This window comes from Peromyscus californicus, unplaced genomic scaffold, assembly GCF_007827085.1.
Source record: "Peromyscus californicus insignis strain IS unplaced genomic scaffold, ASM782708v3 Scaffold_6__1_contigs__length_162567912, whole genome shotgun sequence".
NCBI lineage: Eukaryota > Metazoa > Chordata > Mammalia > Rodentia > Cricetidae > Peromyscus > Peromyscus californicus.
Window position 1 is genome coordinate 152,275,285 of NW_026294584.1, and position 22,468 is coordinate 152,297,752.

The 22,468-nt window shown below is 39.3% G+C and overlaps 1 protein-coding gene across 1 annotated transcript in view; it reads right to left on the bottom strand.

The window, feature by feature from the left end:
• Nucleotides 1-22,468, bottom strand: part of Plcz1 (phospholipase C zeta 1) — a 48,030-nt gene that overhangs the window by 21,869 nt on the left and 3,693 nt on the right. Inside the window, exons 3-6 of the mRNA XM_052721704.1 lie at nt 15,041-15,272; nt 9,776-9,977; nt 3,756-3,900; nt 693-842 (exon numbers count right to left, since the gene is read on the bottom strand). Of these exons, the coding sequence (XP_052577664.1) occupies nt 693-842; nt 3,756-3,900; nt 9,776-9,977; nt 15,041-15,272 (729 nt within the window). The remainder of the gene's footprint in view (nt 1-692; nt 843-3,755; nt 3,901-9,775; nt 9,978-15,040; nt 15,273-22,468) is intronic.

Consider the following 22,468-nt stretch of genomic DNA (forward strand, 5'->3'; position numbering starts at 1 on the left):
TTACAACCTGGGCATCTCACCTCCTTCTTAACCTTTTGCCTATAAAGTATATCAAATTCTTGAAGTTTTACATTAAAATGCCTCCATAGTTTGCACTTATGGATGAAGTAAAGTACATCACCAAAAATGGATTCTACATCTATCTGCTTTGGTTTTTTTCCTGTTACTGTTCTAAAATATCTTGACAAATCGACTTGAAGGAGGAAGGATTTATCTCAGGTCACAGTTCCACATTACAATCCATCACAGCAGGGAAGTCACAGCAGCTGCAGGAAGTCGAGGAAGCTGATCACGCAAATGCATGCATGCTAGTGCTCAGCTTTCTCAGTTAGAACAGGTTCCATTCACAAGATGGGTCTTCCCACATTAGTTAATGCAAGCAAGGCAATCCCCCAGCAGGCATGCCCAGAGTCCAACTTCCCAGGAGATTCTAGATTATGTCAAGTTGACAATTAGCAGAAATCACCAGTTTCTATGAATGTCCTTCATTTGCATGTTCTCTTCCTTCACCAACATAACTTAAACTTAACAGAGCATTTTTAGACAACGTGTAGCAAAGCACCTTCTCTGTCAAATGATCAAAACCAAGCATCTGTGCTGGTCTCTAACCTACTCGAGAAGGTGACCACAATGTTCTTTGTTTTTTGTTTTTATTTTTTTCCTTCATCTGGGCATCTCAGACAAAGCATTACCTCTGGAGACGGTAGTCTATCTGGAAACTCATCAAGCATATCGGAGAGTAGGAAGTCTCCAAAGGTACTCTGCAGAATGTCAGCCATCACTTCCTGCTGGCCAGGGGAGCAGTGGTTCTCCAAGGACAGCACCACTGGGTACTCAGATGACTAGAATATGAACCATTGCTATGGTTACGCATCAGAACTTTTAAATTGCCCTAATGCAATTCATCTAAACATTTTATCTCAAAATTCATCTCCAAGAGTCTTTGCTTATGCTTTAAATTGAAAATTATCTTTTCAACTGACAAAGCAAGGGCTTTAAAAATCTACATAAAGAGTATTCAACAGGCTTGGGGGTTTAGGCTTGTAATCTCAATTAATCAGGAGGCTGAGCGGAAAAGCACCCACACTCAAGGCTAGCCTGGGCTAAAGGGTCTAAGGGCAGCCTTGGCAACTAAGTAAGAACTGGAGTTAAAATAAAAAGTAAAAATAGAGGTGGAGATATAGCTCATTGGTAGAGCATTTGCCTAGCATGCACAAAACCCTGGCTTCAATCCTCAGTGCTCAACCCTGGCCCCAAAAGATTTGTGAAGCTGTATATTACCATAGAAACTGTTGTAACATATTCTTATGGGAAGAAAACTTACCTAGAAGACCTTGGGTGTTGAAAGTCCCCCAAAGGTGAGGGTAGATTGCTTAATTAACAAAATAATGCATTTCATTATAATACTCTCATAGATGTCCATCATTGTACATTGTAATATGTCTATATTCACACATATTATATGCTATTCACCAAAAATGAGATTTCTTTTTAAATTTCATTTTCACCTAGGTCATTTTTTAAAAAAATGTTATTAATTTTTATTCTATAAATTTACTGAATTCATTTACTAGCTCTCATAATTGTTTGTGGGATGTTTGGATTTTTTTTTTTACATTTGTTATCATGTCACCTGAAAATAGAGAAAATTTTATTTCTTCCTTCATAATTTTAGTGTCTTTTACTGATCTATTTCTATGCTTATACTTATTTAGTGTGTGTGTGCACACACATGTATGTGCACACCCTTACCATACACATTTGTGGAGGTCAGAGGACAATGTGAAGAGTGTTTCCTTCTTCTACCATGTGGGTTCAGGGATCTAACTCAGTTTGCCAGGCTTGGTGGCCCAAACCTTTACCCACTGAGCCGTCTCACCAACCCATCCTTTTATTATTCTTGTCCAATTGCTCAACTCTGTTCTTTGGAATCTTAGAAAATTTAGACTTTTACATCCTTGTGAGGACTTTGAACTTTAAGACTGTATCTATTACCTTGTAGTATCTTGCTGTGGGATGTTCTGTATGGCAAATGTGTTGCTCTGATTGTTTAGTAAATAAAACACTGATTGGCCAGTAGTCAGGCAGGAGGAAGTATAGGTTGGACAAGGAGGAGAAGAATTCTGGGAAGTGGAAGGCTGAGTCAGAGACACTGCCAGCCACCACCATGACAAACAGCATGTGAAGATGCCGGTAAGCCACGAGCCATGTGGCAAGGTATAGATTTATAGAAATGGATTAATTTAAGATATAATAACAATTATCAAGAAGCCTGGTACAGCCATACAGTTTGTAAGCAATATAAGTCTCTGTGTTTACTTGGTTGGGTCTGAGCGGCTGTGGGACTGGCAGGTGAGAGAGATTTGTCCTGACTGTGGGCCAGGCAGGAAAACTCTAGCGACGGTATCTAGTTATCCTAAACTAAGTGAGGGATGTCATTCAAACATTTGGGAAGAGCATTTTAGACAAATGGAGCATTAAGTACAAAAGATTTTAGATGTACCAGAAAAAAACAAAACAAAACCCTAATGAATAAGGGACAGAGAAGCAAAGGAGTTCAGAGGTCACAGAAAACTGGTCACCTGGGACCTGGTGAGTCAAGGGTGGAGTCTAGTTTTTGTTCTGAAAACCTTTAGAAGTGGGAATGATGTGGCTCTGATGCACATGATGGATAAGAAATAAATATAACCCGATTTCTAGTTTATGTTTACAAATTAAGTGATGTATTCAGAGGGGAACACTGAGTTGATTGAACCTTCAGGTTTCCTCTTTTATGTCCATGTTTAGTTAATCCCCCTCCCCCCCGGAGCTGAGGACCAAACCTAGGGCCTTATGCTTGCTAGGCAAGCACTCTACCACTGAGCTAAATCCCCAACCCCTGTACATGTTTATTAAGTAATTACTGAGGAGGATTTAGTTAAATCCTTTGATGGTACAACAGTTGTCATTCTTTTTTTCTTTCTGGTTTTTCAAGACAGGGTTTCTCTGTGTAACAGCACTGGCTATCCTGAAACTCACTCCAGGCTGGCTTCAGACTTACAGAGATCCACCTGCCTCTGCCTCCCAAGTGCTAGGATTAAAGGCATGTGCCACCATGTCTTGCCCAACAGTTTCAATTCTTAAGAAAATAAATCAGCTAAATTTCACAGCAGTCTAAAGTTATGCCATGAGCCATCTTAGAAAATGGAGCTAAGAATTACTCAAAACTCCTTTAAAAAATGTATGAGAGATTGCTCAAATCAGCCCAAATCAGATCAGACTTGTCAAGTGAAGTTAGTTCTATGAAAATTTAGATCTTTGCATCTGTAACTAATGAATTAGTCAATCTAAACTTGAAAGTACACTTCAGAACACTATTTGTTATTATCATTGCTGTTGTAAATAATGTCAGCAATGGAGATGATGCTTAGTTGACACATTTTATTTTTGTCTTAAAAGTAAAATATTTGGGCATGGGCAAAATGGTCATTATTGTCTAGGTTGGTACATCTCAAACTTTGGGTTTATGACACATCAGAAAAATAAATATATTTCTTAGCATAGCACAACACACACAAGACTGAACAAGAGGTCCCATGAACACTCACTACCTTTCACTTTGATAAATGTACCTTTAGCTACTAACGACAACCACATGGATTTTGCTGCCTATTGTAGCTCACAATTTAAAATGTCACAGGTTTAAAGAAAGGTCACACTTTGCAGAATTTGGGAGCAGTAAACTCTAAATGACTGTAGCAGAGACATGCACATACCATGAAGGCGTACTTGTTTATTGCTTGGATAACAGTTTTGAAGAGAAGCTTGCTGGTCAATGTGTAACCGTGGTACACAATAGGTTCATTTTGTGCCCCATCCCAGCAGTCAATTTCCAGACAGCGGCAGCCTTTCACAAGAGCACTAACAAAAGTTAAGCAAAAGAGTGTCATACCCAGACCATGAACAATGGGTAGATTAAGATCAAATATTTGAACTTTTAAAATAAATATATAAGCCAGTCTGCGATAGAGAAAAGTTTTGAACCTTAGAAAATTGCAACCTTATAAAGTAGAAACATTCGTGTCATACAAACAGACTGGTTCTCCTGAGTCAACCATTTTACTCTGTATTGATCTCTTTACAATGCTCATATGTATGTACTAGGGTGGAAAAGATGGCTACCTCCAGTTACACTTCTGAAGCTTTATGCCCCCAACACAAACAGTATTGCTAATGGTGCTACTGCTGTTGACTTTGTCATCCTTGTACTATACAAAGGCATCTGGAAATAGTAAAATACCTTAATAAGATCGTATCTGATTCTTTTCATCACACTAAGTTTGGGGGAGTGTGCTACATGGTGAGAAGGGGAAGGAGAAAAGAAAAATCATGGCTTGTGCAAGTGAAAAAGAGTGAGCTTGACAGCCCAGGAAACATGTTTGACTGTCTCATGCCACCTCATGCAAGGACCACTGGAGCCCTATTCCAGCTATACAAAACAAGAAGTCTGCACACCTGCTTATCTATGCCGCTTTGACTCAATTTCTTTGGAGAAAATTTTGAGTGACTGTTTCAGAATGCACAAATTTCACAGCTTTCTCCAAACTGAGGAAAATAGATTCCCACTTCTACTCAGATCTAAAACTAATTTGATTTGCCATCTATCAAATAAATCGGCTTCTTGATCTATGCATAAATTCTATCTTGGGTTCTGAAGTCAGTTGCACCCACTGAGTTTAAATGGATTTTCAGTGTTCTTACCCAGAGAGTGACTGACACTTTAATAAACATATACTTTTATTTAAACCATGGCAACTGAAGCAGATGGCATTCAGATTTTTCACTGAGTTGATAATGGTGAACGTGCATGAAGAGAGCTGTTGCTAAGGTCTTCAGGGATAGCCTTGGGCATTCTTTTACATCAGTGTGAAATAGGTTGGGCTTTTACCAGAGTTTACTATAATTTCTTGATTTAGTTGCAAAAAAAAAAAAAATGTTTTACTGTGGTGGGGATACAGCTCAGTGGCAGGGTGCTTTCCAAGCTGCACAAAGCCTTAGCTCAATCCTCAGGATTACAAAAGGTACGTTTAGGGAGTCATTCAAATGCGCATAATGGAAATGAGATTTTTGTTTCACATGTACACACAGTTGCTTAGAACTAAATACATCTTCCTTCTTTTGTTTTCCTGTGTTCATGTCATGATGGGGACTAACATATGCTGACACAGTGGAAAGGTATGGTATACTGCCATAGGTTAGACTCCCACTGGGTCCATTGTTCATTATGCTCTGAGTTCCATGAAAATGGGAAGCTGCATGCTCATAAAAACTGTCTGACACAGAATTAACAATCCATTGGTGTTCTGTGTTTATATGAGAAAATGACAGGAGCCCTGGTGCCTAAGAAGAAAAGGAAAGGAGACAGAACTAAACTACATCTTTGGAGGAAGCAAAGCTGCATAAAACCAGGCTGAGTTGAAGCACCAGAGTCCTAAAAGATACTCACTTACTTGAGAATGGGTTAAGCAATTCTCTTGTCTAAGCATAGAACTACTCTCTCCACAAAGAAAAGACTGAAGGCTGACTTTTTCAGAAGAGTCTTATGTTATCTGTTTTGTCTAGGTGGCCAGTTCCCAGGTGGAGGTGTATTGAGTCCCAAAAGATGTCTAGCAATGTGCAGAGGTGGTTTTGGTGGCCACAACTGGGGATGGTGATGAGATTTAAGCAGACACCTTGGAGGTGCATGCAGGAATGTGGGTAAACATCCTACTATGTGGAGCATGGATCTCTCCCACCAAGGGTCATTTGATTCAAACATGAGAGTGTGAGAAAGCCTGGCTCCACGTTGTAGTAGCATGGTGGGGAGACTGTGGATTGATAGACATTGATCACATGCTGCATTCAGGGAAACAATGAAATTGTGTGTTCCCTGGGAAATAACAGATAAATGATGGGAGGAACCTGAGACCCAGGGCAGCTGAGCAAAAGAGAATGAATGGATTTTCTATATCTTGGAGGCATCACCAAGACCATCTTTCTTGGATGTTCTGGGGGTTTAGTTTAGTTATGTTCTGTGTAGTTTTTCATGCATACCTCTCTATGCGGTTGTGTGGTGATGGACCATAATGGAAAGCTGCAGAGCTGTGGTCTGTGGGAACCTGTCTGGAGGGCTCTGAGAGGGGAACTGATTAACCAACATTAATCCTTGCAGAGGCAGCTAAGGCATTGTCAAATTTTAGGAACATTAAACTGGGCTAAGTTTGTAGAATTATAAATGAACACGTTTCTAAATTTTTTTTGCAGGTATTTAGATTTTTAAGTTAGAAAAGATGGAACCTTTACTTGTACTGTTTCCTAATTCCCATGATAGAACATCTGCTTTGCCCTCCTTTTAGGAATTACAAAACCAAACTATGCTGTACTTTTCCATACAAAATATCCATTCTCTAAAGTTCTGTTGGGCAATGAACTTGAACTCTGTACCAACACAAAGAACTATCTAAGACTTGATGTGGAAGAAAACTTTGAACAAAGATTTGTCAACAATACTGATTCTCACTGCTTCTCTAGACCGTTTCGATTTTACCCATAATTGAACCAACCTTTACAAAAACTGCACGTTCAGAACTTACCGTTTGGTCCCTACTAAGAAGGTTTTAAGTGGGTTGTACTCTCTGGTGCTAGTCACTTTTTTCCTGAGGCATGGGATCTGTTTGTTAGTCACTCTGGTTCTTTTTTGAGAATAAAGGGGAATTATTTCTCATTCACTAAGGGAATACTCTCTCTCTTAGTAGCCATGTTATCTTCAGGTCACTATAAATCTTTTTTTTTTTTTTTTTTTTTTTTTTTTTTTGGTTTTTCGAGACAGGGTTTCTCTGTGTAGCTTTGCACCTTTCCTGGGACTCACTTGGTAGCCCAGGCTGGCCTCGAACTCACAGAGATCCGCCTGGCTCTGCCTCCCGAGTGCTGGGATTAAAGGCGTGCGCCACCACCGCCCGGCTGGGCACTATAAATCTTATGGCTAGTTCTCTTCTCCCTTAGTTTCAACTGATAGAGGTCCTTTGATCGGGTACTCTAGCATGTGTACAAGACTTTGTGGCATGAAACTCCTACTCTTAACTTTATTTCATCTATTAATCTTTAAAATCTCCCTTAGATACTGCCTAGACAACAGTATAAAATATTATGGTTTTTATTTATGGGAAATTACTTTCTATTGTGTGAATGGTATTTTTTATTTGTAAATGAATTTTAACTGCAAATAAAAAGGTCTGCATTGGGGCTGGGGGATATAGCTTAGTTGGTAATGTGCTCTCTCACCTTGAAAGCAGGAGGCCCTGGATCCTATCTCCTGCACAATGTAAACCATGCACCTCAGGAAACACTTACGGTCTCAGCACATAAGGAGTAGAAGCAGGAGGATCAGAAGTTCAAGGCCATCCTCAACTATATCATAAGTTAGAGGTCAGCCTGGGATACTTGAGCCCCTGTCTCAAAAAACAGCCCTCATATTTGGAGAGCTTGTGGTGAATTAAAATGTTTAATGTTAAATATGGTGCTGCTGGCTTTCTATTTTAAATATGAAGTAGAGCTATGTGAAGGTTGTAAGTGTCGTGTGATGAAGAGGGGAGAGGAGAGAGAGGTAAGAGGAGGCCCAGAAACTCACACACTGACTCTGGTGTACTGCTTTCATCATTTGCGGAGAACAAAGACATTTGGAAGGATGCTCTAATGCTTATCTTCCAAAGGTGTTTGAAGGAACAAGAGAAGAAATGCAACTAAACACAAACCCAGATTTTTTTTTCAGTTGATTGGAGCAGTTCTTGGAATTCAGAAGTAATTTCCTGTATGTCTGAATAGATGCAGTTTGAACTTATTTCCCTCTTTAAAAAAATTGGAATAGTATCAAAATTTCTAACATAAGGTTGTAACTAGGACTATACTGAATTCTTAAATGATAAGATTTATGAATTTCTATTTTTAAGTATTTACTTGGGGTTTAATTTGGACACACATCAATTTATTTACAGTTTTATGTTATTCTAGGATTCTATCATCCCTATATGATATTTTCCTTTAAAAACACTATTCAGTCTCATAGTTTTAAATATCACCTATAAACCAATGGCTTCCAATTACATTTTTCCAGTTTGAAGGTTTTTTCTGAACTACAAACTCACATTAAACTCATCTGCCTACTTGACAAAGGCCTTGGGAAACAGGTTGGTGTCACAAACTCAGCGCAGAAGCCCTAACTCTCTCGCTTTGACCACATCCTCCACAACGAACCTTTTGAGTAAACATCAACACTTCAATCAACAGTCTACCTACAGGCTTGGCTACTGGGCCAAGCAACTTGATTTCTCTCCCTCACTTACACTGCTTTCCACATCACCTGTCACACTTTCATGGTTCTACCTCCTCAAAGCATTTCAGCTTGTCATCATCTTGGCTGTTCCCCATGTCTTCACCATCTTACAGTCATCATCACCTAGCACGTTGTACCTTCCCTGCTCCTAGGGTGCCAAAGTGTGACACTGTCTCAGGAAAATCTCACTGATGATTCCCCCACCTTTCCACGATCAATAAGATCTTCACAAACTGACTCTCCTCCCCAAACGCAAACCCTTCATTTACCACACACCTGTGGCCAGATGTTTTCGCTAACTTCTAAGATTTGAATATGCCAAGTCTTATTATTTCTCCATTCTTTCATGTCTCCCTCTTTGCCCTCAGCCAGGATAGTTGAGAAACCTTTCTGACAATGTTAAGTAACACCCTGAAGCCCATATAGCACTCTCTTATGTTGTTTGGTTTATCTTTTTCATAAGTCTCATCAGCCCCTGAAAATACTCATTTACCTTTTTTATCTGCCAATTCCCATGAATTTGTATGAAAACAATAAGGCCTCTAAAAATTCTCATTTTCTGCTAGATCTCTGCTGACTAAGCTGGACCCACTGTTACAGCACTGTGTCTTATAGGATACAAAAGTGGAGTTACCAAATGGCCTGATTTAATCTCTGTAAATTATTTAACATATTGATTCATAAAAACTACTATCTAGAACACCAAACCACACAACTTACTATATTTATGAATTGGCTTTACTAAAAACATTGTGTCCTGATGTCTAAGAAACGATACTAAGTATATTTGTTAAAATCTGGTGTATTCCAAATAAGCATAGCAGTCATTATTCCCTGTAAGAAATGTACAAATTGGTCAAGAAACTTCAGAGAGTGTAGACCCATGGAGCATAGGTCAGCAGGAAGGACCTGAGGGGAAACCTGTGATGCTAACATACACAGTATGTTGTATTTCCATTTCATCCAAAGGATAGATCATCAATGTAGGAACAAACTACCGTTCCTAATCCGTCTAAGTTTTGTTTTCATGCACAATCTCCTCATGATTCAGCACTCTTACTGAGTCAGTACAACAGCAGCTTTATACGCAGGAGACTTAAAAGTCAAAATAGCTGATTGTGGTGGCACATCCAGGTAGGATATGCTGAAGAGGCAGAGGCAGGAGGATCATGGGTTCAAGGACAGCCTGGGCTACAGATTCTAGTGGCTGGAAAGATGGCACCGAGGTTAAGAGCACATACGGTTCTTGCAGAGAACCTGAGTTTGACTCCCAGCTCTCACATTCAGTGGCTCACTCCAGCTCCTTGGAGATCTAACACCCTCTTCTAGCCTCTGTGGACACCTACATTCATCTGCACAGAACTATACACAAACACATACACATAAACTTAATGAAAATAAACTTTTTTAAAGAATCAAAATAAGTACCTTACATATCCCCAAATGTCACTTGATCCCACTAATTGATCAGATATCAAATATGTGTTGTGAGAAGATGAAATAAAATAATCATTTAATGGCTGATTCATATCTTGATAGACTGTTTTACACTTTTCTTTAAATAGCAGACATTCTGGTGAAGACATATATCTTGAAAAACCTTCAAACGACATCTGCCCTTTATTCTTCACTGTAAAAAATAAGTAAAAAGGATGCAGATATACCATTAGTAACTTACAAGTCTTATATATCATTTGCAAACCTAGTGGTAGAACATACTTATAAAATAGATATTTAGAATTAATATTAATATATTTCTAAATCTTTACTGGGAAATAAACTCTTCTTATCTATGTGTGTGTCTGCATCTGGTTGTCTGTATAGACACCACATACATGCAGGTGCCTGCAGAGGTCAGAAGAGGGCACTAGATCCTTTGGAATTGGAGTTACAAATGGTTGTGAGCCACGGTATAGGTGCTGTGAATCTAACTCTGGAAGAGCAGCAAGTGCTCTTAACCTCTGAGCCATCTCTGAAGCCTTGAGAAACAATTTTTCTAATTCTTTTAGTTCTACCTCATCAACAGTTACACATGTATTATTTTATTACCTTTGATTTTTGTTTTATCTTATAACTATACACAAGTATGGCTGTTATAGGTTACTGAACTTCTGTTTTGGATAACAGTCCAAGGGCCGACCATTGTGGTACCCAGAAACCAGCCCCTGTTGACTCTCCAGGCACTGTACCAAATCAGTGTGTGGAGACATAAGCACAGATTAGTTTTCCTTTTGTACTTTGTGTAGATGGATTCACATAGTGTGCTTTTTGTTGGTTTGGTTTGTCTTTAAGATTTTTAAATTTTTTATTTATGTGTATGTACATGTGTCTAAGTGTGTGTATGTGCACATGAGAGTACGTATATGCTTTTTAAAGATGTTTCTTTTATTCGTGGGTGTGTCTGTGTCTGCTTGTGTGTGTGTGTGTGTGTGTGTGTGTGTGTGTGTGTGTGTGTGTGTGTGTATGTGTGTTTGTGTGTCTGTGTATATGCCCACATATATGCAGGTGCCTATGGATGCCAAAAGAGGGTGTCAGATTCCCTGTAACTGGAGTTATAGGCAGTGTGGGTACTGGGAACCGAACTCTGGTCTTCTACAAGAGCATCAAGTGCTTTAAATCACTGAGCCATCTGTCCAGCCCAGTATATGGTTTTTATGCTAGTTTTTGCTGTTGTTTGCTTTTTTGTGTTTTTTACTTCTTTGTGAGGTTTATTCCTGGGTTACCTGCAGTCACACATGACTCATTTCCATGCTTCCTATAGAATTCCATCAGGCAAGTGTACTATGCTTTATTCATGTGTTCCATCCTTCATTAGCATGTGATTTTCCATGAGAAGCTGTCACAAAAAGTTCTGCTGTGAACAGTGAGTACATGTACTGGGCTGTGAATATACATTTCTGCTCTGTGCAGGCCCAGACTATGATCACCCTCAGCTGATTAAGTCTCAATTTTTTACTCACTATAATGTACACTGAATTATAAACCTATGCTCTGGATCCAGAAAGCCAGGTTTTGAATGTATTTGTTTGTCATGTGACCTGGAGGATGCTAGTTAATCTCTCCCAGTACATGAAAAATACTTACCAGAAGAGCTACCCCATGTAGAGTATTTAGCTCTACAAATGTCCATTGCTATTGTTGCTGTTGATTTCTGTTCGACTCGGAAAAGGAAAGTGAAAATGTATATTCACTTTAGACCAGAGTTGCCTTTCACTTTAGAGCCTGGGCCTTTCACTTCAGAGCCTGGGCCTTTCACTTTAGAATTGGGTCTTTCTCTTTAGAGTTGGGCCTTTCACTTTAGAGTTTCGTCTTTCACTTTAGAGTTGGGCCTTTCACTTTAGAGTTGGGCCTTTCACTTTAGAGTTGGGCCTTTCACTTTAGAGTTGGATCTTTCACTTTAGAGTTGGGTCTTTCACTTTAGAGTTGGATCTTTCACTTTAGAGTTGGGCCTTTCACTTTGGAGTTGGGCCTTTCACTTTAGAGTTGGGCCTTTCATTTTGACTAGTGTCTGCTCCTTTTACGTTAAACTAGAGTCTAGGTCTTAGAAACCAAGTTAATTTCTAGAAATTAGTCCTGAAGAAGACAAAATCTAGATAAAAAGTGGTGTGCATACATACTAGCATTAGCATTGTTTATGAAAGCAGAATAAATAGAAGGAAGGAAAAAAATGAAAGCTCAAGGTTTTGGACAGTGCTAAGTAGCCATTAAAAATGGTGTATCATAAGAATATAGTGATATAAGCCAGCCAATGTTTATGATAGAATAAAAGTGTAAAGACAGCTTTCAAAACACTGTCACTAAAAGAAAAGCAAACAAAAAAAATCCTGCTGTTCCTATTTTAGCCAAAACATAAAAATCTAGAAGAAAACACATAAAATTTTATAGATACACAAACTGTTTCAAAGCCATATAAACTCAAGAATATGGGGATGTTTCAGAACAAAAGCATCATGCAACTCAACAACTATAGTTTGCATTAATTTATTCATTAGATTTGGCTTGTAGTCCTTTAAAGCTACTGAATAGTTAAGTAAATATATTTAATAATAGAATAGAAAATGAAAGACTAGGGAAATGGCTCAGTTGGTAAAATGCTGTTCAAGCACGAAGACCTGAGTTCAAACTCCAACACTCGTGTTAGAAATAAAAGACATGTCTTTAGTCCCAGCACTGTGGAGGCAAAGACTGAAGGTCCCTGGGCCATGATGGTCACATGCCTAGCCAAACTACTGAGCTCCAGGTTGTGTGAGAGACTCAAAAAATACAGTGGAGAGCAACTGGGGATGACACCCAACATCAACCTCTGCACACACATCTGCACACATGAACACATACACATGCAATAAAGAGTAGAAAACAGAATAACTTTGTGTCACTTAAAACCATGAGATGGAGAGCTCAGAAGATGGCTTAGTAGGCAAAAGGTACTTGATGAGCAAGCTTGCGTTCCATACCTGGAACCACTGTAAAAAGAAAACCAACTCCTGAAAGCTGTCTTCCACCACACACATACATGCTTTCTCTCCTCTCTCCTCTCCTCTCCTCTCTCTCTCTCTCTCTCTCTCTCTCTCTCTCTCTCTCTCTCTCTCTCTCACACACACACACACACACACACACACACACACACACACACACACACAAGATATTTTACAAATACTTTCTAAAATTACCAGATTGTAATGAAAATTAATCTCAAGGGTTGTGGTACATATGACATGCAGACATGAGACAAGATCAGAGAGTTCAGCAGCATTGAGGACTATAAGATCTTGAATTACACTGGCTTTTAAGACTAAAAGGTGATCAATAATTATATTGATAATGTAGACTTGACTTCATATTACAGTGTCTATGAAAGGTAGAACTTCAAAAGAAGGAAGGGAGAACAATGCAGTGCCCAAATTAAAATGAAAATACAACTCCACAGTGCCGATCACTATCCTTTTGTATATTTAATTTGCCACCCAGAGATAATAGTGCCAGTGTGACTTTTTTTTTATAATGTTTACTAAGTCAATGCTTCTGAAAGAACTCATCTGCAAATGACTATTCCTAAACAACAGCTACATAAAGAGCATTAGCCAGACCATCCATCAACTCACAACATCCTTAGGGAGAGCCTGTTATTAAAAGAAGAAAAGGTCAGCTGAACTTACCAGCTAGTATTGGTGACTTGACTGTGAGCTGCGTCACATACTGGTGCAAGTTCTTTATGTTTTTGCAAAACTAACAAAGGTCAATGGTGTTCAGGTCAAGCTATGACTAACACTGTACTTCATCATGTCAGTAACAAAGTGGGCACAGTCCTCCCAATATGCTTAATGCTGTCCTGAAGCTCCAGCCCTAACTCTGGCCTAGAAGGTCCTCTGGGATTTACCTCTGCCTCATGAGGTAAAATGAGTTTCAAAAATATGAAACTCACCTCTCCCTCATGCCTCAAGTTCTAATCACCCTCATCAGGGAAGATTCTCCTTGAAGTAAGATCCAATCAACACAGAGACCCTCAACTGGTCAACATGCAAAGAATGAGACATTGTGGAATTGCACAGTGCTAAATGGCACTTCTATGCCACACCAGTGCCCATAAGGCTCAGGGATCATTGAAAAAGAAATGAAGGAAAGACTGTCAGAGCCAGGGGTGGTAGATGACGTCAAGAAAAGACTATTTCCCAGGCACCACAAGGCAGCTGCCTATGTGAACTCATGCCACATCATAAGCACACTGCCACACACTCCCTGACACACACTCTCTTTGTGACACATTGACTTGCCACAGGTGTGGACCAACAGGGATAGTCATGGGTTGAGACCTCTAAGAACATGGGTCAACATCAGTCTCTTCTTGTTACAAGCTGATCATCGGGGTGGGGGGGGGGGGTACAGTGATGGAAAGCCAGCATCTCTGTATACAAGACAGTTGATAAAAAGGGAGACCATGACTTTGTACATCTGTTTTCATTTAATTCTCACATACGCATTTCACATGCCCATCGTTTCTTACTTAAACATATTTAAATATGTTTAAAACATAAATATGTTTAAAATGCGTAAAATGGCAGGCTGCCTATAGTTTTGTTTTATTTTGATTTTGTCTTCATCATATCCATGAGATTAAGACATTTTTAAAATATATGCGTGTGTGTCTGTATGTATATAGTACTTTAGAGTGTATGTGTGTCTGTGCATGTGTATCTACATGCACATGTGTTTGCATATGTGTGCATGTGCATGTGCGAGTGTGTGTGTGTGTGTGTGTGTGTGTGTGTGTGTGTGTGTGTGTGTGTGTGTGTGTTTAATTAACTTGCAGAAGTTAATTCCTTCCACTATGTGGGTTCTGGGGGTCAAGCACAGGTCATCAGGCTTGACAGCAAGTGTCATTACCAGCTGGGCCATCTCAATGGTCCTTCAAGATACTTTTCTTTACAGGCACAGGTAATAGAACTGTCATCTTGCTTCTACAGTAAAGGATCTGAACACTTCCGAAGTTCAGTTCAAAGGGATCTAGCCAACAGAGTAGGGATGAATGTCACTGCTGCACATTATAGCTTAAAAAATACATTGGATATATAAACACAAAAGCAAAATTTATACTTCCTAGAAGCTCATCCATCCCCAAAATTTTAATTTGGTGATCTTAATTTACAAAAGCGCTTTACATACGAATATACTGATAGGTTTTAACTGTAATCTTACCTTCGTCAATGGGCTCATACTTTTGGATGATCTCTGTTGAAATGGAGTAATTTAACTCCAGTTCATACTGCTCTCGGGTTAAAAATTCAGTCAGATTTTTTTCAGAAAGAATTTTCCGGTTTTCAGAATACGTGTTGAAAATCTCAATAATTTCTTCTCTGTGTGCCATACACCGATAAATGGCTCTAAACTCTTCTATGGTGATTTTCCCTTGTCTCTGTATGTCATTTTCCTACTAAAAAAAATGACTGGTGGGCTCACAGAGGAAAAATCAAAAATACAAAGTAAATGTCACCATATTCATATACTGCATGATAATCCATAAAAGTTAAAACTTCTGTGGGATCCTTATTGAAAATATTATGCACTAACCTGCGTGGAGTGATGTCAACATCAAAAATGGTTGGTAGCTGGTCGAGTCAGAGAGAAGGTAGAAATGGGTACAGGGGAAGATAAAGATTCAAGATTTTTTCAATTATGTATTGCCTTTTCATACTCCATTCCACTTCAACTCCTTTCTAAAGCCAGACCAGGCTGTGATCGTGTGCTGCCGGTTTAAAGCCTGGACCATACATGCCAGATACAGTCAAGATCATGGCAGACTGTAGAGGCTGTGATCCTTAAGAAGCACCTTGAAGAGAAGTCTCAGCAATTATTACAGGGTTTGGTACATGGAAAAACAAGATGGGTTCTACTAAGTAAGAGTGGAGTCATCTGGTAGTTATGGAAAATTTATATTTAAACTCTATGAGATAAAAGATAAGGACATAGGCCAGGCTTGGGTTTTAAAAGTAACAAAAGCACTATGAGGTTCTGAATCAGGAAAAATGCCTGGCCAAAGTAGGAAAATCGAAAAAGGGGCTGGGAATTGGGCTCAGCTTGGGGGTGTTTGCACAAAATGTATGACACTATGAATTTGCTTCCCAGTACCATACAAATTTGAGGTAGTGTTGCATGTCCACAATCACCGTACATGCTTGTGAGAGCAAGAGGATCAGAAGTTCAAGGCCATCCTCTGCTACATAGCAAGTTCAAGGCCAGATTGGGCTACATGAGACTCTGCCTCAAAATAGTAATTCAATTTTTTTAAATAAATTAGAAAGTAGAAGTGGTATGGCTAATTGTTTATTAATGATTGGAAGACGTGGAAAATTGCAGAAAATGCAATTCCAGTAGGAAATGGTGAACACAATAAAAACAGCTATCACTGGAGCAACGGAAGAATTCAGAAAGACTGGGCTTTGCAAAGATTGTAATCACAGTAACAGAATTAGCGTACTGCAAACAAACAAAACCCCACTAAGAAACAGAAAAGTCACGGGAGGAGTTGTGATTTCGAAAAGGGCTTTCGGAGAAAGTATATTGACTCTCTCATTGTTCCGTATACATCTTGAGTACAAAGAACCCCCAGGTTGGAGGCCATCAGGTTGAGGTAAAATGTTTACAGAGATGACATTGTCTTTCAACCAAAGTGTGGTGGTAGTTTGGAAACCCAAACTAAACTCTCTGAGTTTCTTATTTTTATCTGAAACATAGGAACAGATAGTCCCACCTATGCCATCAGACTGCTGTGAGAATGGGAAACACACACCAACTAGTAGAACTGAATATGGGTGAGTCGTCATGTATTATCTATGTCTGTTCCCTCACATGTCCAGCCGAGCTGTGTCTCATCTTTTGAAGTTTTTCCTGTGAAGTACACAACATTGTAGAACCCCTGGGGTACAACAGGAGACAAGCACGCTAGAAATTACCTTTTCATTTCACTGGAAAGAGTTCAGGGGTGATGATCAGAGAATTTGCCAGGAAAGGGTTTAAGAAGCAATCTGAGCTGGGACTCCAACAGTTCAGAAAGGCGCTCTGCCCCACATAAAGAAGCAGCGTGGAGAAGGGTCCAGCTACTATGCCAAGGGGAAAAGAGGGAACAAGCTTTGGAGGGGCCACTGTCCGTGATGATCAACTCAGATCCCGGCTCTTAAGAGTTCTGGAGACAATAACAGCATCTTAAAATTAAATAAGTTCAAAATAAACTACCCTGGCTACAATTATCCATTTTAAATTCTGGAATTTGAGGCCCTTAAACAGTGAATATCATGGAACTAAAATAATTTTGTTGTAGTCCCATCCCACTCAATTCTTCATTAAAAATCTTCATTGAAAATCAGTAAAATTCAAAGTGGGTCTGTAACTCAGAAAAGTTCTTGTTACACTTGATTATACAAATCAGAACTCCTAGACCCCCTAAACAGCAATGTGAAAGAAAATGTATGTTACCCATCAAGTATCACAAGTGTTCTTACATTCAACCAAGATACAAAGTTGATCATCTTGAATGTTCTCCGCTGTCTTGATTTTAGGTGTGTGCTTTCCTAGTAAATTAAAGGTGCCCTTTGGTACAATAATAATTTGTAGCAAAGACCAAACCAAACCTCACAAATTCACATAATTGTTTCAACTAATCAATACCAAAAGATAATTGTGGGTCACAAATTAATCAAAATACCAAAAATAAAAGCTACAAAAGATAATTAGGACTATACCATTGAATGCGGGTGGTGGGGCAGCTGATAAAAAGGAAAGAGCAGTGGAAGCAGTTTAGAAGTAATATCAGAAGAAACAGGAGGAAGAAAGACAATGGGTAAGAAAATTTTAGCTTGATGCTGAGGCATAGAACAGCTAAAACCTTGAGTATCACTGTATTAATATGTCCCCTGTATGTAAACTGTAGCCAGTCCCATCAATGTACAAGACTAATCTACAGACATGAGTACAAAGAAAGCATTCCATTGCACAAACTAATAACACACTTGCACAAATAAATTCTCTACCATGCAAAGCTAATGATTTCCGCTGTCTCTTAAATGATCTCTATTTCTCTATATGTACTATGTACGTGTTGTCATAGGCCCCTGAAGACACAGTGGCAGTCTCTGCTCTGTCACCCTTGTGCCTCACACAGCAGATGTCCTGAATTAGTTACTGTTTACACAACATTGGTGCTATACTAGCCCCTGGGAGGCAGAAGCTGTTCTCTTAGTGTGTGATGCTCTCCATTGTCATCTTAACCTGCTAGTGTCTGCTAATCTGTACATAACTGTAGAAATCATTGCTGTTTCATATCTGTTCCCTGGGTTGCATTAGGTATCCATCTCCTAGATCAGTCAATGAGTTTGTTTCTTATATTCTTGTTATTTTAAAGAGTACTTAACTGAAGGTGTTCAGAACTGTCATTCACGTAAAGGTTTTAGATTTACCAAGAACTTCTATGAATTAAGAATATTTTAGTACATTTATTTGTGTGTGCATCTGGGCACATACATGCCATTCCACACATGTGGAAATCAAAAGACAACCCTCAAAAGTGGGTTCTTGGCTGGGCGGTGGTGGCGGCGCACGCCTTTAATCCCAGCACTCGGGAGGCAGAGGCAGGCAGATCTCTGTGAGTTCGAGGCTAGCCTGGGCTACAGAGTGAGTTCCAGGAAAGGCATCAAAGCTACACAGAGAAACCCTGTCTCAAAAAACCAAAACCAAAACCAAAAAAAAAAGTGGGTTTTTTTCCTCCACCTTGTGGGTTCTGAGATTGGATTATCAGTCTTGATGGCAAGCTCCCTTACCCAGCGAGCCATCCCACCAGCCATCCATCTAACAACAGACTATTACAAAGAAGGAAAAATAAACTCCTGAGCAGCTGACTGGTGGACTAAGCATCTCACACATGAAGTTCTCAGACAGAAGTGTGTGCAAACTCTGTTTCAATGGATCATGGAACAAGTGCAGGAATGTAAAGGAGTCTTCTGCTGCTTACTAGAGAATGTAACAGAGGAGGAAGATGTGCCAAGGAAGAGCAAGGTAGAAGGCAGAAGCAGGTCAGCGAGGCAGAATGAAAGTGGCTATGGTTTGTGAGTAGAGGCAGAGGGGAATGGCTACCTCTACCCAGCTTCTAATTTCCAGTCAATTCTATACTGCTACCATATTATTTACCAGAAATATTTGATGCTTTCCTAGTCATAACTTTATGTCTATCCATTGTCTACAAAAAGGAAATTTAAATTCTGAGGTCTCCCCTCTAAGAGCTCCACTATTAAGCCAGGTATGTTGACTCATGCCTATAATCTTAGCACTTGGGATATAGAGGTAGGCAGATCAAGAGTTCAAGTTCACCCTGAGCTGCACAAAGTATCTGAGGCTTGCGTGGGCCACATGAAACTCTGCTGAAAACTAGAAGAGAAGAAGGAGAGAAGGAAATGAAAGTTTAAAAAGAAAGAGGAAGCTTGGCAGTGGTGGCGCACACCTTTAGTCCCAGCAGGGGAAGCACAGGCAAATGAATCTCTGTGAGTTCGAGACCAACCTGGTCTACAAAGTGAATTCCAGGACAGCCAGAGCTGTTACACAGAGAGACCCTGTCTCAAAAAAAAAAAAAAAGGAAATAGAAAGAAAGAGGAGTGGGGAGAGGAGAGGAAGGGAGGGCAGATGGGGCAGATGAGGGACCTAAAGGGAAGAAAAGGAGGAGGGGGATTTCAGGGAAGGAAAGAAAGGGCGAGGAATAAAGGGAAGAGAAGAAGAGGAAGAGAACAACAAAAACAAGAAAGAAAAACTTTCTGCCTTCTGATCCTAAGCCGCTTTTCTCCCTCGCCCCCTCTAGGCATCCTTCTCCAGTCACATTTGATTATTTTGTGTTCACTAAATACTCCTGCTGTGAATTCTCTACACACTGCTTCCCCTTCTGTCTCACAGTCCAGCTTTTCTGGGACATTCATCACCGTCTACTCAGAGGAAGTTCAGTATTCCTTTCTCCTGAGAGAAAGTGCCCCACTCCTTCCCCACAGTGCAGACTTTCTAAGGGAGTGATGTATTTAACAGTGGTTGCTAATTGCCTGGGTCTATGAAGACCTAAGTCCTGTAGTAACAAATGCTTGATATTCAAAAGGATACAATTTCATACTTGACTGGCAAGCAAAGGTATGATCGAAGACTGGGTACATGTATTGAGGTCACATGTAATACTAGTTATAAAATATTATAATGCAATAAATTAAAGACCATTACAAGACAAATCAATAAATCTTTTTATAAAAGTATAATAAAAAGAAGTTCAAAGGATTGTTGCTCAAGCCACGACCCAATAATTCATCTTTAGAAAGAACTTCGGAATATGTCTCCAAGATCATAAATTTATATGTTTTTTACCCAAATTTATAATAAAAAGTCACCTTGTAAGAAAATAAATTTATGCTGTAACCTATGTCAGATCCTTAGGAAATCAATGTATTTTGAATAATTCCTAATGAAACTTCATTTGCTGCTTATTAAGACCATACTTTGTGCACATACAAGGTATATCCATAAATAATATCTTATTTATGACTTAGAACAATCCTGTGGGATTAATATCCCCATTACACAGACTAAGAATTTGTTTAGGAAAGTTTTGGTTTGCAAAAACAGTAGCTAAGCCTAAAATCTCTATACTTTGAGACATTGTCGTATTTTAGTTACCCAAGTCAGCTTTATTTCATTAGATTTAATTCAACAGAAAGTGCACACATATAGATAGAAAAATTTAGCAATTAGAGTATGATGAGAGTTGGATGCTCTGGACTGAAGACAGAACTCAATAGACAAAGCCCTTGCCATGCAAGTGTGAGGATTGGGATTCTCAAAGGGCCAGCACCCACCCAGAAAGCTGGAAGGGCGTGACAGCCCACTTATTATCCCAACTCTCAGGAAGCAGAGACCAGGTTCCTCCAGACAAACTGATTAGTTAACCTCGTAGAATTTGCAAGCTCGGGTTCAGTGAGGGATGCTGCCTTGGTAAATAAATGGGTGAGTAATCAAGAAGATACCTGATGTCAACCTCTGGCTACTATGTGCATGCCCACACATGCAAACATGTATACACACTTCCATGCACACAATACACACATGCATATGCCTGAAAGACTTGAATGTTCAAGATGATTAATCTGAAGGCATACACAAAATTCACTCATCCATTGCACATTCCTTACCTTTTACTCAATCAACCTTTGAATGTCAATTTAACCTAACACAACAAAGTAGCAGAAGGCTCATAGGTAAGTTTACCACGGTCAACACTATTGTTTCTAATGTTCTCAAGGTCATGGGATCATATTTTAAGGTTTTTTAATGTAGTCTAAGCATATTCTGGCTCTAATTTTTTTAAAAAAAGTGCATTCATATATTTACATAGATGGGTATGTATCACAGCACATTTAAGGTCAGAGGACAAGCCAGAGTTAAGTTCTCTCCTCCCACAATGAGGGTTTCAGGAAGAGAACTCAAGTCATCAGACTTTACTTGACAGCAAGTGCCTTCATCCAATGAGACATCTCCACTGACCCCTCTTCCCTAATTTTTTTGAACATTATTGTCATAGTCAGGCCAAAAATATTTCTCCTAATAAAATAAACATGTAGACATGCCCATGTCTGAACAATATAATTTCTATCAGTGACTCATCTCCATACTTTGATAACTGTAAAGTGCTTTGCATGTGGCATTTGCTTTACCCAATCCTGGTTCAGATCATCTGTGTGTGAAAGAAAGTCCAAAGCAATGTAATGATGTATGGGTAACATTTATATCAGCTCACATTTGATATGTTTTAATACACTGCTGCCTCTATATTTATTGCATGTGAAGTCTGTTAAATCAGGAAGAACATGACTTTCTCCCTCTTAGGAGATGCTATTAGATAGAAAACCATATGTGTATACGTCTTGTCCAGGGGCAGGGGACACTGTTTGTGTTATTCAGATCTGAATTTAGAAATGAGCTGATTCCTCACCTCCAATATATATTATTTGGAGGCTCAGTATCCCTAACTGTCTAGATTGGCCTCTAGCTTTTTTCAATTTTTTCTTTTTTGTCTAACTCTCAAAAAGAGAATTGTCAACTTTCCAGTGGTCTTCTTGTTTTATTCAGGATCATTCCCTCTGATGCTTAGTGATGGAATCAAGCCAGAATCCTTCTTGCTAGTTCTTTAAACAAAATCTAAGTAGAGTTTCTCCCTTGGTGTAAGTGAAATAAGAATATTTCTTTAGGTTATTCATTCTTTAAATTACATTGCTGGGCCATAAATGACATATAAAAGTTTTACATACATTGAGCCAGCGAGATGGCTGAGCAGGTGAAAGAGCTTGCCACAAGTCTCACAACCTGAGTTCAATCCCCAGGACCCATATGGTAAAAGAACAAAACTGACCCTTAAGGCTGTTTTCTGATTTCCACATGCACACTGTGACACATGTGTGCACACATCTGTACACATGCACGCGCACACACACACACACACACACACACACACACACACACACAAATGTAAACTTTTTAAAAAGTTGGCACATTTAAAATATCTGACTTTTTGCAAGAATGTTAAGAATACAAAATCAGGTCCTCAAGTCAAGT